This window comes from Calypte anna, chromosome 5 (genome assembly GCF_003957555.1).
Source record: "Calypte anna isolate BGI_N300 chromosome 5, bCalAnn1_v1.p, whole genome shotgun sequence".
NCBI classification, from domain to species: Eukaryota; Metazoa; Chordata; class Aves; order Apodiformes; family Trochilidae; genus Calypte; species Calypte anna.
Window position 1 is genome coordinate 8,914,139 of NC_044250.1, and position 14,325 is coordinate 8,928,463.

The 14,325-nt window shown below is 35.5% G+C and overlaps 1 protein-coding gene across 1 annotated transcript in view; it reads left to right on the forward strand.

Annotated features, from left to right (window-relative positions):
• The window catches only part of SBF2 (SET binding factor 2), a 198,164-nt gene that overhangs the window by 34,635 nt on the left and 149,204 nt on the right, over nucleotides 1–14,325 (forward strand). The window contains exon 2 of the mRNA XM_030450948.1: nucleotides 1,164–1,249. Within this exon, the coding sequence (XP_030306808.1) occupies nucleotides 1,164–1,249 (86 nt within the window). The remainder of the gene's footprint in view (nucleotides 1–1,163; nucleotides 1,250–14,325) is intronic.

A 14,325-nucleotide genomic window follows, 5' to 3' on the forward strand; every position in this document is an offset into this window, starting at 1 on the left:
TCAATCAGTGGTCTTACAGGCAGAAGTTTCAGTTTTGGTCTTTGGCAAATTCACTGTGTATGTATTGTACTCAGATGATAACGCAATGTCTAAAAATTTCATGTCTGCTTTACTGTGGTTGGTTTTGATTCTTGATGGATTAAAAAGTTAACCCTGTAAAAAAGGTAAAGGTACTATTGCTGGGCCACCTCATTTAAACTATAGGTTTACCTAAAAAACTTGGACTAGATGATCGTTGAGGTCCCTTCCAACCTGGTATCCTATGATTTATTATGATGATTATTATTATTGGCAGCCTTTATGGAAATGAAAGCTTAATTTATTGCTGTAGGTGTAAAATCACAACTTTCAGAAGATGTTGCAATATCTTCACAATTCTTTCTACCCTAATTTATAAGAGATAGATATTTTACTACAAAATAGAAGGGAAAAAATGCAGAATTCTTCAGTTAAAGTATAGGAACAGTTTTGCTTTTGTGAGAATATCTTCCTGAAGATGACAGTATTGGTGCTTAATAGTAGCAATGGTAATAGTTTTGCTGCCAGGCATAAATTTTGAATTTTTTGTTACTGCTGGGCATGTTTTGCATATTTAATTAGTAATGAAAGCAGTGACTGTTACATGGAAGACATTGTTAATATGCAGCCATCATGCTATTCTCGTGCCCATGTGTGCTGTGTTAAGTAGTTTGTTGTCTGAGTGATGTGTACAATTTAATCAGAATTTTACAGTTTTTCTGTATAACTTTTATCTAGTAAATCACCACTGACTTGTCCAAGGAAACCATCTAGAAACAGTGGCAAGGAACTAGTGTCCTGCATAAATCATGTGGATTGTAAATCTATAGACTTCTTTTTGAAGATCACTGGTTGACAGATGTTTTATTTCTTTTTTAAAGATCACATATTAGGTTTTAATTTACTATTGTTTGTAGAGAGAAACTAGAACTACCAATAATCATCTTTTGAAAACATGCATGCTGGGCACAGGCCAGATGCAGCTTGCAGCTTCCATTTTTTGACTTGCAAGACATATTTGAGTCTGTTCTGCCTCTTGTGGTGAAACTTTTCCTACTATTTGGTATATTCTGAAAGTCCTTTCAGATTTATGGCAATTTAAATTCCACCAGTTTGCCTTTAAGTAATTGGATTTTATCTTTCAGGCTCAACAGAAGGTTTGGGAAAAATAATACAAAGATTTCCTCAGAAGGACTGGGAAGACACACCTTTTCCACAGGGAATTGAGTTGGTAAGTTTTCATTACATTTTATAATTTCAGAATTTCTTTCATGTACGATTGGAAGATAAATCTGTCCTTATGCAATAATCTGTATTATCTAACCTGCAAGGGAATGAATAGAAATTATGAGTAGAGGGACTAGATAATAGATTGCAGACTAATTTTGGCTAACAAAAGATCATTTATTCTGGACTGACCATTATGTAGGTATTACTAGAATACTGAAGAAGTTGGACGCAAAGTTAGGAAAAGTGTATTTAAAATAAATGTTTGTGTCAGTAAGTTTATAATTTACCTTGTTTTTAGAAGTATCTTTCAGATGACAGATGACTTTTCATTGTTACTTTCAAATAAATACAAGTGTGTATTTATATATTGTAGATTAAAAAAGAATTAAAAATAATGAACAACGAACAGGTTCAGGTCTTCACCCTATGTTTTGTCCTTGACAGATGGCATTAATGGGTGCTTACAAGAACAGTACACTGAACAAGGCTAGTACAGAGTGACCTATCTTATATGCCCTCTCTGAGAACTCACTACGTGCCACTTATTTCCCTTCCTTGGTCTCATCTGATGAGATGGGATGAAGAGATATATCCTACACATGCAGATCAGGGATTCATTAAACACACATGCCGAAAAATCCTGTAGAGAAGTGAAATACTGTGTTCGTACTCTGCAAATTAGGTTTCTGAGAAGTCAGAGTGAAACTCCTACTTCTGTGAGCTTAGAAAGGCCAGAGACAGGATGAACTGGCGAAGGAGATGGCCTGTAGGAAGTGTTGCAATAGAAGTCTTTGTACTGTGGGAGAAAATCAGCTGCAGAGGACAAAGGCACTGACTCTTCCCTGAATTTATTTTGCAGACATAGCAAACAGCAAGCTTTTAGCAATATGAGGCCTTTCAACCAGTGCTCCACTCGCTGAGTCATAACTTGTCAGTTGCCTGGTGATGTGTTCTCCAGCGGAGAGAGAGGGCAGAGGACCTTGGTGTTCGCTGCTTGCTTTCTGGTGTAGCAGAGGTTTATGTGCACTGGTGTACGCGACCGGTTGCTCGTTTTCTTCAACACTGTGGCTTTCATTTCTTCATAATCAAGCATAAGCCTTTTGGTTTTTGGGGGAAGTAATACATTAATTACTGGTGTAAGCATTACTTCTGATGCACGTGGTGGATCGTTACAGTGTTTGTGGTACACTTGCATAATGCTACATTTGGCAATGCAGTGCTGTGCTGAAACTATGGAAGCTCCTGCTTTACTCTGGAGTGTTTCTACTGCTGTTACAACATTATACCAGTCAGTACAGCAATTGCTGGTTGTGCTAGCTGGTAATTTTTTGCTTAATACATGCCTAGCCAGCATGAGCTAGATGACTGCTGACCAAGTTCAGATAAGTGGCTTTTTTATATAGAACATATGGTTGTAGGTCATTAGAAGAGATATAAACTTTTGGTGCCAAGGCTTAGGGCTGTTTTCTTCAACCCACTCTCATTGGGTTGAACTTGGTGGTTTGATCTTGCCTTAAACAATTGCAAGAGTTTGAGTTGTACTAAGATTTATTTTGTCATACAAATCTTCCTTACCTATTTCAATTAAAGTAATGTATCTGACTTCCAGTGATGTTTTGAAATGAGCATAGCTTCTCTTAAAACAGTGAAGCTTCTTGAGTGATATAGCTGTACACAAGTGTTATTTCCCATTTAAGTTTAACTGTAGGATGTTAGCACTATAAGAAACAGCTTTCTAAAGGAAGATAATTTTTTTCTTGATGAAAGAAAACATTTTTTGTCTCAGCTCTCAAATGAGTTGTTAGGCAAAGCCATTAAGACCTTAAACTTACTTATTTTCACTTTACAAGTGAAATGAAATCTTGCAGCTTAAAATTTCAGGATATCTGTTCAGCCAGTTGGCAAAATTAGTCAGTTTCTTATTTTCTATCCAAACATGGTAGTAAAATTTTAACTAATTGTGAAGTTAAGAGATATTGCAAAAATTAAGTACTGAAGTAAATCACTTAGGCAAGTCAGATTTTGGCAGGATGTTTTTTTCAAGGTTTTGGATCAGTGTAACATGAGTCTGCAACAATTAGTGGAAAAGAAAGAAGGGAAGCTATGTTAAGGTTTTCTGTTTGTCACTTTAAAGTAAACTTAAAGGGTAAAAGGTAAACCTTGGGAGAAAGTAAAGAGGAGAAAGAAGGTGAGAATAGAATAGATGACATAAATCTATGTAAGAATGAAGGTAGACATTTTTATGAATAACATTTAGCTCTCTGAGTAGCATAAAGTGGATGTAAGCTGACTTTTTGAGGAGTAAAGAGGCATTTATACTAGTTCTTAAAGTTTATAAAGTATTTGTCTCAAAGAAACATTGTCATTGGTTTTCAAAAGAATGCAGTTCAAACATACCAAGCTGTTAAGTTGCCCCCCATGATATTTTAAATTAACAAATTTGTGTATCCTTTGTGTCTTTTACGCAGCACTTATTTCAACTTCAAACAGATTCAGTTTAAAAATAATGAAGTTTAAAGTTTAAAAATAACACTCTAAAATCTGCATAGAGACATATAGAGCAGTTTGAAATTAGGATGATCAAACTTCTTATTCTTGCTTATAGAAAGAATCCTTAAGTCAGTATGTTTGTCAAATGAGTTAGCTTTATATTTCTGCATATTTTTCTTATTTATAATCCAGTTTTAATTCTGCTATATATCCCTGTAGACACAATAATTAGTTTTACAGAAAAGATGGAAACTTTGGTATATAATGTTACACTGTACACTAATTTTTGTCTCAGGCCTAAATTAGCTAAACTGTCATCTTCATTACTGAGTGTTGGGAGAGCAATGTTCATTAGGCCAATGAAAGTCATATCTAGAAATAGATTGCTGTCTTAAGTTAAACTATGTGTAATGTGAGTTTGTGAGTAGCAGGGGAGAGAATTTTAAAGTGTAACAGATGGTGGTGCTGGTAGTTGTAGTGCCATGAGTATGAACTCTTAAATAGACATCACATATGTCCTTTATGAAGTAAAGGATTCAACTGCCAAATTCCAACTAACCTAAGATACAAAAAAAAAATGAGAATAAGGAATTACTATATTTATGTATTTTCAAAATATACATGCATTTTGACTGACTTAGTAGATCTCAGTCTTTTGACAAAAACCTACTTATTCCTGTACTGAAATCTACTTCATGGTGACATATCTTATGAGTGACAGCTGTATGTCTGAGATCTTAAGTGAATATAGAAAATCACTGAATTACAGAATCATTCTGGTAGTAGAAAACATTTGAGATCATTTGGTCTTGTGCTAATCTGTATTCCTAAACACCTGTTCTTCTAATACTCAATCTAAACCCCCATGGTGCAACTTGGGACCATTTCTTCTTGTCCTGTCACTTGCTGCTTGGGAGAAGAAACCAACCTGCACCTTGCTTCATCCCTCTTTCAGACCAATAGTGTTTCCCTTCAGCCTCCTTTTCTCCAGTCTAAACCCCAGTTCCCTCAGCTTCTTCTTCTAAGCTTTGTGCTTTAAACCCTTCACCAGCTTTGTTGCTTTTCTTTGGACTTACTCCAGCACCTCAGTGTCGTTCTTGTAGTGAGGGGCCCAAAACTGGACACAGGACTCCAGGTGCAGCCTCACCAGAGCCAAGTACAAAGGCACGATCACTTCCCTAATCCTTTGGGCCACATTATTTCTCATACAAGCCAGGATACTGTTGGCCTTCTTGGCCACCTGGGCACACTGCTGGCTCATATCCGGCTGGATATCAGTCAGTACTCCCAAGTGTATTTCCTCTGGACAGCTGCATTTGGAGCTACTGCTGTTGAAGCCTTGTAGTGGTGTCAGGGAGAACAAAGTTATCAAAAAAAGCCCACCAAAACCCAATTAATTTATCTCCAGATTTGTCTTGAAAGCAGAATTTCTGCCACTCAACCGAAGACATTTTAGGGTAAGCCAGACTTAAAAGGAGTGAACTCCTAAACTTTTGGAGGTTCCCAAGGCTGAGTCTTAGAAAATCATCCCACATACTGTCAAAAGTAATGCTTCTAAGCTTCCAGTGCTAATAATTTTGTTACATTTTCACTACCACTTTGGTGTAAAGCATCTTTTCTTGGAAAAAATCTGATACTTGAACATTTTACTGTGTATTTTAAATAAGACATGAGACAAACTGGGTTGCAGATTAGCTGCTTAAGACCTGAAGTGATTAAAGTTTTAAGAGGGTTAATGTTTAAATGCTTCAGTCTTAGCTAGCTGATCTGTAAGCCAATTTTTCTGCAACATTAATGCTTTTAAGGACCATATTAAACAGTTGTCTGCAGCAGCCATTTAACCTTTTGTGAAATTTGTTTTACCTCTCAAGAATCATTACATATGGTAAGTATTTAATGAACCACAGCATGACAGAGCTCAGTGTGGCATTTATAAGTGCATTGTGTTTTTTCATTCTTATTATGTTGCATTACAGGTGCTTTCAGCAGTTAGTAGAAAACAGATGATAACATCATTATGGCAAACTTTTTTATTGGAGTTATATTATGGACTCAGTTTATATTCCTTTAACTTGTCTATATTAGTCTCCAGTGGAAATCTTAGAGTGCCATAAATGTGGTGCATTTATAGTAAAGTCTCTGCTGTGCTGTAAAAGAGTTATATTCTGGTTTTAGAATCCCACTGCTTTTACTGAGTGGATTTTAGCTCCTGGATTTTGTAGGAAATAATTTGATACTGAAATAGAAGGACTTGCAAGTGGTCCTACTATAGCAAAACTTGGATCTTGCTTGACTAAATACTGTGAAAGGGTGCAGTTAATATTTTATCCATTTTCATGTGTTTTGCTTCCAATTAGGGGGAAAAAAAAGGAAAAACAGTTTATAATAGAGTCAACATTTTTAGTACAAACGGTAAAATATTGAAGTGAAACCTGTTTGGAATTGCAACTCTAATCTGGAGACTAATAAAAATAGAGTGTATTGAAGTACAACCTTCTTTATAACTGTCAAGGTGTTCTAATATACCTACATTTCCCCTTGTCCCATGCTCCTGTTCTCTCTATTTCATGTTAAATTATTTTCAAATCTTCTAGAGGAGAAAGCCATTTTTATAAGCTTTCTTAAGAAGTGCAGATGTCTATAGAATCACAGAATGATTTGAATTGGTTTCCTTCTTTCCTGGCATCTGTCAGATCCAGAAATAATACTTGGCTACATAAGATGGTCTTTTCCACCTAACCTTTGAGTGTGATTCACTCTCTCCTCAAGTTTTTTTTCAACTTTTTTTAAAGATTACAGGAAAGACTCCAACACAATATTTCTCTAAGTCCCTCCTTGTGAGGTTAAGCTGAGGAGATTCTGAGACCCACTGTTAAGTCATGTGGTGCTGTAACATTTACAAAATGCTGAGTATCTTAGTATTTTCAGGTTATAATTAATAGGCTAAAAGCACGAGACACTGGTTTTTTTACTGGAAGTCTTGAAATTTTGATTATTAAATAGTTTCTGCTTTTCCTTGTTTAAAAAAAAATAAGCTCCAAGGTAATGATGAAGCTGCTCACTGAATGTAGTGATGCAAATGTAATTATTCTTTGTTTAAATAGTGTTATGATGATGGAAGTATATGAGTTCTTTATGAGTTATTTTTGTCACTGTCAGATCTGGTTTCTGTAACTTTGAGAGACAAAGAGAGAAAATTGAACTTGGACAAATATAACAATCTAGAAAGGTATTAAAATAAAGTACCTCAGAACCACTTACCATGGTTTGTTTCAGCTCACTGTTGCAGATAATTGTCAGCCTTCTGTAAGATATTGAACTTTTTAAACCCCTGAAGTGCTACAATTTAGGCAGTTTGTGACTGAACTTTCTGAGGGGTTTTGTTTGTTGGTTTTGGTTTTTCTTGTGCTTGTACAGGGAGCTGAGAATTTGTGTGGTTTTGGAGAGAGCCAGAAAGCAAGATTGTTGTCTATTGAGTTTATGTATCAAGTTGTCATAAAGCTATCCTTTCTAGCATTGTGTGAAGCAGCAGAAAGGCAGATAATGTGCATCTAATCAAATACAGTCTATTGGGCTGAGTGCAAGATTGTGAAATTTGAACTGGGTCATTGAATGTGTTCTGGGAATTCAGAAATAATTTATCTGTGAAGTTGATTCCTATGACTATAAATCAGTTTGGAATGTTTTCTAATAGTTCAAGAAAACAGACTAGTGGAAAATAAAGCCTATTTCACTATTTTTCTGAACTAATTTGTTAATAACTTGTATTTTATTAAAGTTGATACTTCATGCTAAGAATTTCTAATCAGTAGTACTTGTAAATCATTATATTTCTCCAACCCCCCAACTTGACCAAGTTTTAAATTTGTGCTTGTTATATAAATTTTATGTTCAATGCATATTTCTTCTGCTGGCTTAAATAATACCAGCAGTTTATGAAGTTAAAACTTATAAACTTTGATGATGCCTTTATACAGTGTGAGTGATTTTTCATAATTTGATGAAAGATGTGTGCCTTTAGAGATTTTGTCATATAGATGTCCTCAAATGACTTGCTTGTCTTTTCCTTGCATTGGCTGGTTCTTAACCTTCAAAAGGAACCACATTTTATATATGTCAACAAAAGGAGATATGAAAAACGGGTCACACACAGATACTGAACAAGTTTTCAATTATCCTCAAGTCAAAAATGCCCTTTTTTGTTGAAAGCATACATATTCTGATTTGAGTCTCTGCCAAGTTACTTGAATTAAAGTAACCAGTATATACATAGAATTGGGAATAAAGTAATTTTAATTTTAATGTAGTAAATAACATGGAATTACACCCTGCACCCCCAAATAAAATTATTTGCTGTTTTACTGAGCTGCTAATATTCCTGTTGTCATTCTGCAATAAATTGTGGGGAATTTAATATAAGAACTGGCTTTAACTGGCTTCCCCCCCACCTCCTGCTGTTTTCTCAATGTCTGTGGAGCTTAAACTTTTAGCCCTTCTCTAAAGTAAAGGCAGTGAAACCCAAATCTATTGTAGTTTGTCTCTGAAGCAAACTGGTGGGACAAGATGAGATTATGGAATCACTTTGTCTGGATTGACACAATGTATTGCACTGGATTATGATCAAGCAAATATGCTTGTAGCATTATAAATGCCTAATGCAGTTATTACTTTGGTGCTTTGTTTAGGCTTACCTGTGAACTGAGAGGCCAGGAAACATTCTTTTACACTAAAAAAATATCAGTAAATTCCAAATTCGGTCTGAGAGAATATCTGCTTTTGCAATTTACCAGAAAATCTATCTTATAATGTAGTTTTTTTAAAGCAAGCAATATTCCTCTTCTGTAAAAGGCATACAAAAAATCAATCTAATTGCATTTTAACTGTGTTGTTTCTTTTTACACACGTTGCAGTGTGTGAACAAGAGAGGAGTTCATTAAAATAACGGTTTATAAGCTTAGAATGAATTAGATTTAATATCAAAATAGCAAGATAAGAAGGGGGTAAAAGTTACAATGTGCATTCATGACCTCAGTGTTTGTAACATTCTTCGAATACCAGATTTGTCTTGTTCTCTGCATCACCTCATGATTGTTCGCTATAACCACATACCAGAAAAGCTTATTTCACAATGATTTTCCTTCATTCTGGCCCAGTAATATACTTGTAGAGACTTGTTGGAATTTGCAATTTTTAAGATTTGTTGCTATAGACCATTTTCATATCTGTTTCATGTCTTACATATTGAATGTGATGTCCTTCTCCCAAATAACAGAGAAATTGGCAAGATCTCTCAAAAAGCAGTGGAGAGTATGTTCCCCCCCACCTCCAATCTGGATACTTTGCTTGTACAACCCGTGTGTGTTAGCTGCAGCAATTTCTAGATGAGAAGCTTATGAGCATATACAGTGAGTTACCAGATCTGCACTAAGTAATAAAAGTTTTTTGAAAAATCACTTGTTGCTGGTTTTCGTTATAGCTGCATTACTTATATAAGGATGTCTTCAAAGTTTCTGTTTTGAAAATCAAGAATTCTTTAGTGTTCCACTTTGACCAACAGCATTACTTAAAAGAATGCGTTTTGGTCATTTCATATATGAATGTCTTTCATCTAAAAGATTAGCAGCATTTCCAACTATGTAGTTGCAAAACTGGGAATATTGTAATAAATGAGTATATACTGTTTTCTTTAATACAATTGTAAAAGCTTCACACTAATTGAGAAACTGTTTCCAATTTCTATAACCAAACAGATTTTAAATTAATGGAAATTCATTAAATAATGATCTTTTTATCAAGTTTGATCAGACTGATAGTTTTTTGTAATAGTATGCCTCAGCTGAAGAAAATAAGTAGTTAAGTTATTTTGAGCTTGCCTGAGAAAGCGTGTTGCAGTAATAAATTCTGTGGAATCAAGTGATTAATAAATATTTATATACATTTCAGTTGGGTTTAAGATGAGGGCATACCAATGTTAAATTTTGTTTATTCTGACTTCCTTGAACATAACTTTGTCTGTATTTTGTGTAACAAAGGCTAAATAGTTAGTGCTCATTTAAATGTGCTATAACACATTTGATCAAAATGTTTCAGTTTAGTTCCAAGGTGAACAGTGATATAGTCAAGGAAAATATAATTGAATGTCAGATTTTTTTTGCTGAATTTGGCTTTAGGCTACAAGCACTATAGTTTTGTTGTGGAAGAGTTCAGCTAAAACTGGTCCTCAGTCCCTTAGCTCAGATTGTGAATTAGTAGAGATAACTGGAGTGAGTTGGTTTTATTAGACCATCTCATGGGTTTTTAAAATAGAAAGACAGAAAAAAAGGCAGAAGCGGTTTAACTAAAAACCTGAGAGCCTATTTAAAGGTTTTTAGCTGCTCCTTGTCATTCTAAACTCACTGTTAAGTTTACAAGAATTATTCAAAATCCCAGAAAATGAGATCCTTTTCACTGTCTCTTCCTTTTTAAACCTGTTTTAGGGGAACTGTGAGTGTATTCATTGGTGATGGAAGTATTTTACAGCCTGTATTTGTAATTGGATCATGATGGAAGAAAATTTGTTAGGAATGGTTACCTGAGCAGGAATATTAGGTGGTATGTTTTTTATTTTTTTTTTAAATGAAGCATTTGAGATTGTCAGCTGCTAAGTAGACATCTATTCTAAGTATCCTAAGTTCATTTGTTAAATACATAGATGTGATCTATAGTGAAGCATTCTAGGGTGTGGGGTAATAATGACATACTTCTTGTATTATTAAGGTGTGTCATTATTATGGCATATGCACACCCTCTTATGTCTTATTGCCTAAATATGATAGTGCTTATAACCTTTCCTTTTAAAGTATTAATTTACTGTGATGAGTTGGGTAACAGCATATTTATGTACCTTATTTTACCTATTATGGACAGTACCTTACTTGTGGGTTGCAAAAACAATACTACAGTGGAAACCTTAATTAAATTTGGGATTGAATGTAGTAGTGGTTTCTGAAGTGTATTCAAAGAAGTAAACTTTATTACTCATCTCTTCAGATTACTAATTTAAAGTGTGGTGGAAAAGAACATATCTTCTCAGTTTTAGGTTTTCAATATTTTATGTCTTGGACATGAAGTAAGAATGAAGTTAACTTGAGTCATCTAGCATTTTGTTTCAGTATGAGTTACTCCCTTCTTCAGATTCTCTTGTTTGAGAGGGTGAGTTTTTTCTCTATGCCAGCACTGATGCAGAATGAGAAAGCCCAGTACCTAACTTGAGGTACAATCTAGAAACGCATAAGCAAGATTTGCAAAGTGAACTTAACATATTTTAGACTCCACAAAGATGGAGAGAGTGGATAAGATGCATGCTTTCTACTGAGAGAGCTTTAGGATGACTTGTTTGCAAAAATGTTTTCTATAGGGCTGTATTCTTATTAGTCTGAATATGTTGCCATCTACTTCCCTAAAACATCTGCTTAACTGCTATGGGAAGCATACAGATTTTGGAAGGAGATGTTTTAAACATGAACAAAATTTTAATAAAATCCCCTACTATGCATGCACAGATCTCAGCAGTGATCTTCCTGAGTATCTTCTCTAAACTGCCTCCACTGGGAAAAACTATCCATTTTTTCCTAATATTTAAAATCAGTTATTTGTCCAGAAAAGAACTATTATCCCATACCATGACAATTTAATTTGAGTTTTGTGAACATTCTTACTAAAGTATTTGCTTTGAAAAGTGAATTATATTGTTGTATTGAGTACATCCATTTGCTTTTGTTGAAGAGCCATAGATGAATGATTTATGATCTTGCTGTAGAGAAACCTTTTTGATTCCTTTTCAGTATAGTTCGTGCATCTGTAGGATTACTAGTTCTATATCTTGACATTTGCTATGAGTTTGTTACATGTGGAACAAAAATTCTGGATAACTTCCATGGTCTTTAAAAAGGGATGAAAGAGTTGCCAGTCTTCCAATAACCTGCTAAAGTCTCTAAGGGTGAGAAGTGAAAACTGCAATTTATAGCTCTCCAACTTCATATTTTGTTTGCACAAAATTCTTGGAATATTGTCTTTTCCTGGTGGTTTGATACTTTCATTTTCATTTTCAGAAAACTTCTGTTTTTCCCCTCCAAAATACAGTTTTGTTCTGGGAACTTCCCCAGGCACCTCTCTAGGGACCAATGATGTAGAGAATTCGTACTGGATTTTTTGAAGCTCTTGATTACTTTTGAGTCATCATTTTACCTTTGTCCTTATTTTATCCATTTTCCACACCACTTTTAATGAACTTTCTACTTCTGATGCATTTTGCAGCATATTGTAGTTGTAATTTTTATTCCTTAGCAGGCTCTTACTAGCAGCAAATTTCTCTGCTAGTGTTATTTCTAGTTTTATATTTAACTTGCTGGAATAATGCTCACTTTTACTTTCCTCAACTTGGACAAGACTTTTTTTTCCTGATGGCTATTAGGAAAATAAGTTCTCCTGAAAATACTTGGTGTCAAATTCCCATAGGATTCCATGTGCATCTCTTGAAACATACTCTGACCACCAGACTTCAGCACTTCTTTAGGAGCAGTCACATCTAAGTGAGTTTTGTTCACATTGACATCCAGCAAACACACTGCTACAGGTTCTTGCCAGTATCAGTTATATTTCTATTTCCCTGCCTTTAGAGCCTACTTTTTCTTACAAACTGGGTTCATTGCTACTGTGAGGGTGTCCTATATTGAAAGACATTGAAAGCCATTACTGTGTAGGTCCTGTTTCAGAAGATAGCTCTCTTAATGTTAGACTTCTCTGTATTGAGAAAGAAGCAGGCTTGAAGTGGAACTGTTTTGTGTGGCACGGTCTGACTGACCTGCTGCTCTCCTGGCAGAGAAGCAGATACATTACATTCAGAGGAGCAATGCTTGGCCTTAGGCTCACCACAAGGTGCTGTGTGGACCACCTCATTGTAGCCTTTGAGATCTGACAGAAGGAAGAGGGAAGATAAAATTATTCAGAGTGCTGATTTTTCAGCCTTTACATACTCACTGTCAATTTTTTCTTAACTTTTCAATCGACATTTGATTCAGGAAAATGTGATTAAAAAAAAAAAAAAAAAAAAAAAGGTTAAAAAGAAAGTGCTTTGAGTTTTACCAAGCAGGGATTTTGACTTTTAAAGTTTCAACCAAGTTGCCAAGAGCATGCTTTCATGCAAGCTTGTGGCCAGCCTGCTGGGTGCTTGTCACTACATAAATTTTCCTCACTAGAAATGGTTTTGAAATTTCCATACCAAACCTTCTGCTTGTGATTATCTTTCCTCTTCAAAATAAGCTCGTGTATGTTTACATCCATATGTATTGTAGATTTGTACTGGGTTCATCTTCTGGTTTACTTGCAAGTAAGCAATGGACCCTCTCCTGAGAATACCTGAGGTTATGAAAATTGAATGTTAACTTTTACTTGAGGCCCTCAAGCAGCACCAAGAGAGGTTTAGCTTGGATATCAGGAAGCACTTCCTCACAGAGAGGGTGATCAGGCATTGGAATGGACTGCCCAGGGAAGTGGTGGAGCCACTGTCCCTATAAGTGTTTAAGGGAAGGCTGATGTGGCACTCAGTGCCATGGTCTGGCTGATGTGGTGGTGATATGTCATAGGACTGCGTGATCTCAGTGGTCTTCTCCAGACTCAATCCTGTGATTCTGTGGTATTAGGAGTAACCAATGCTGTAAATGTATGGTGTCTGCTTTTACTGTAATCTCAGCCCTACCCAATTCTTAGTACGAAGAGCAGTTCAGATCTGAAAGTGTGAATCTAGTTTAAATTACAGAATACTTTACTCCCTAATACTTAACTATTAAATCTTGGTATGGGGAATAGGTTAGAAGAGCTCATAGTTCCTGGTTGACAGGTTCTAAAAATATGTCTTTCACAAAGCAGGGTTTTTCCTGATGTCTTAACTTAATAATAACTAAAGAAAAAGATCCAAGCAGTACATTCTTCACTTTCTATGCACAAATTGCTTAGTAGGCTTGCAAATACTCCTTGCTTAGTAGGATCGTAAGTCACCCTTGAGCATTCTGTATGATGTCCTAGGCAGGGGAGGAGAAAAAACCCTTACAGTAAAATGTGTACATCCACCAGTGCATTCAAAGGGAATCCTGTATGTGCGTTTGTATCTTCCTGCAATTGACTGCAGTGTCAAGGGCTGTACATGTTGAATTTTCCTCTTCAAGTCCCTTTCTTCTCTTTGTGAAAGTCAGTTAGAAGAAAGCCAACAATTCAGGTCAGGCTTTTCTGAGGAACCTGATTCCCAGATGCTCGGCTCAGAAGGAGGAGGGCTGAGCTAAAGCCACACTTCTTTCAAGCCTGATTCAAGTGGATAATAGTGAGAGCTGGGAAATTCAGTAGTCCTCAGTTTTGTTTCATTTGACACTTTGTGATGGGAAAACAAAGAGATTTTACTTAAAATCCATAGCATATTGTGGCACAAAAGTACCAACATGGGTGTTTGGGGTTTTTTAAGAATTTTTTTGGTTTCTCTTTCCTTAGATTTCAGACTCTAATTTCACTGCTGCATCCAATACATTTTGCACAAGACTAATTTACATGCAATGTTTT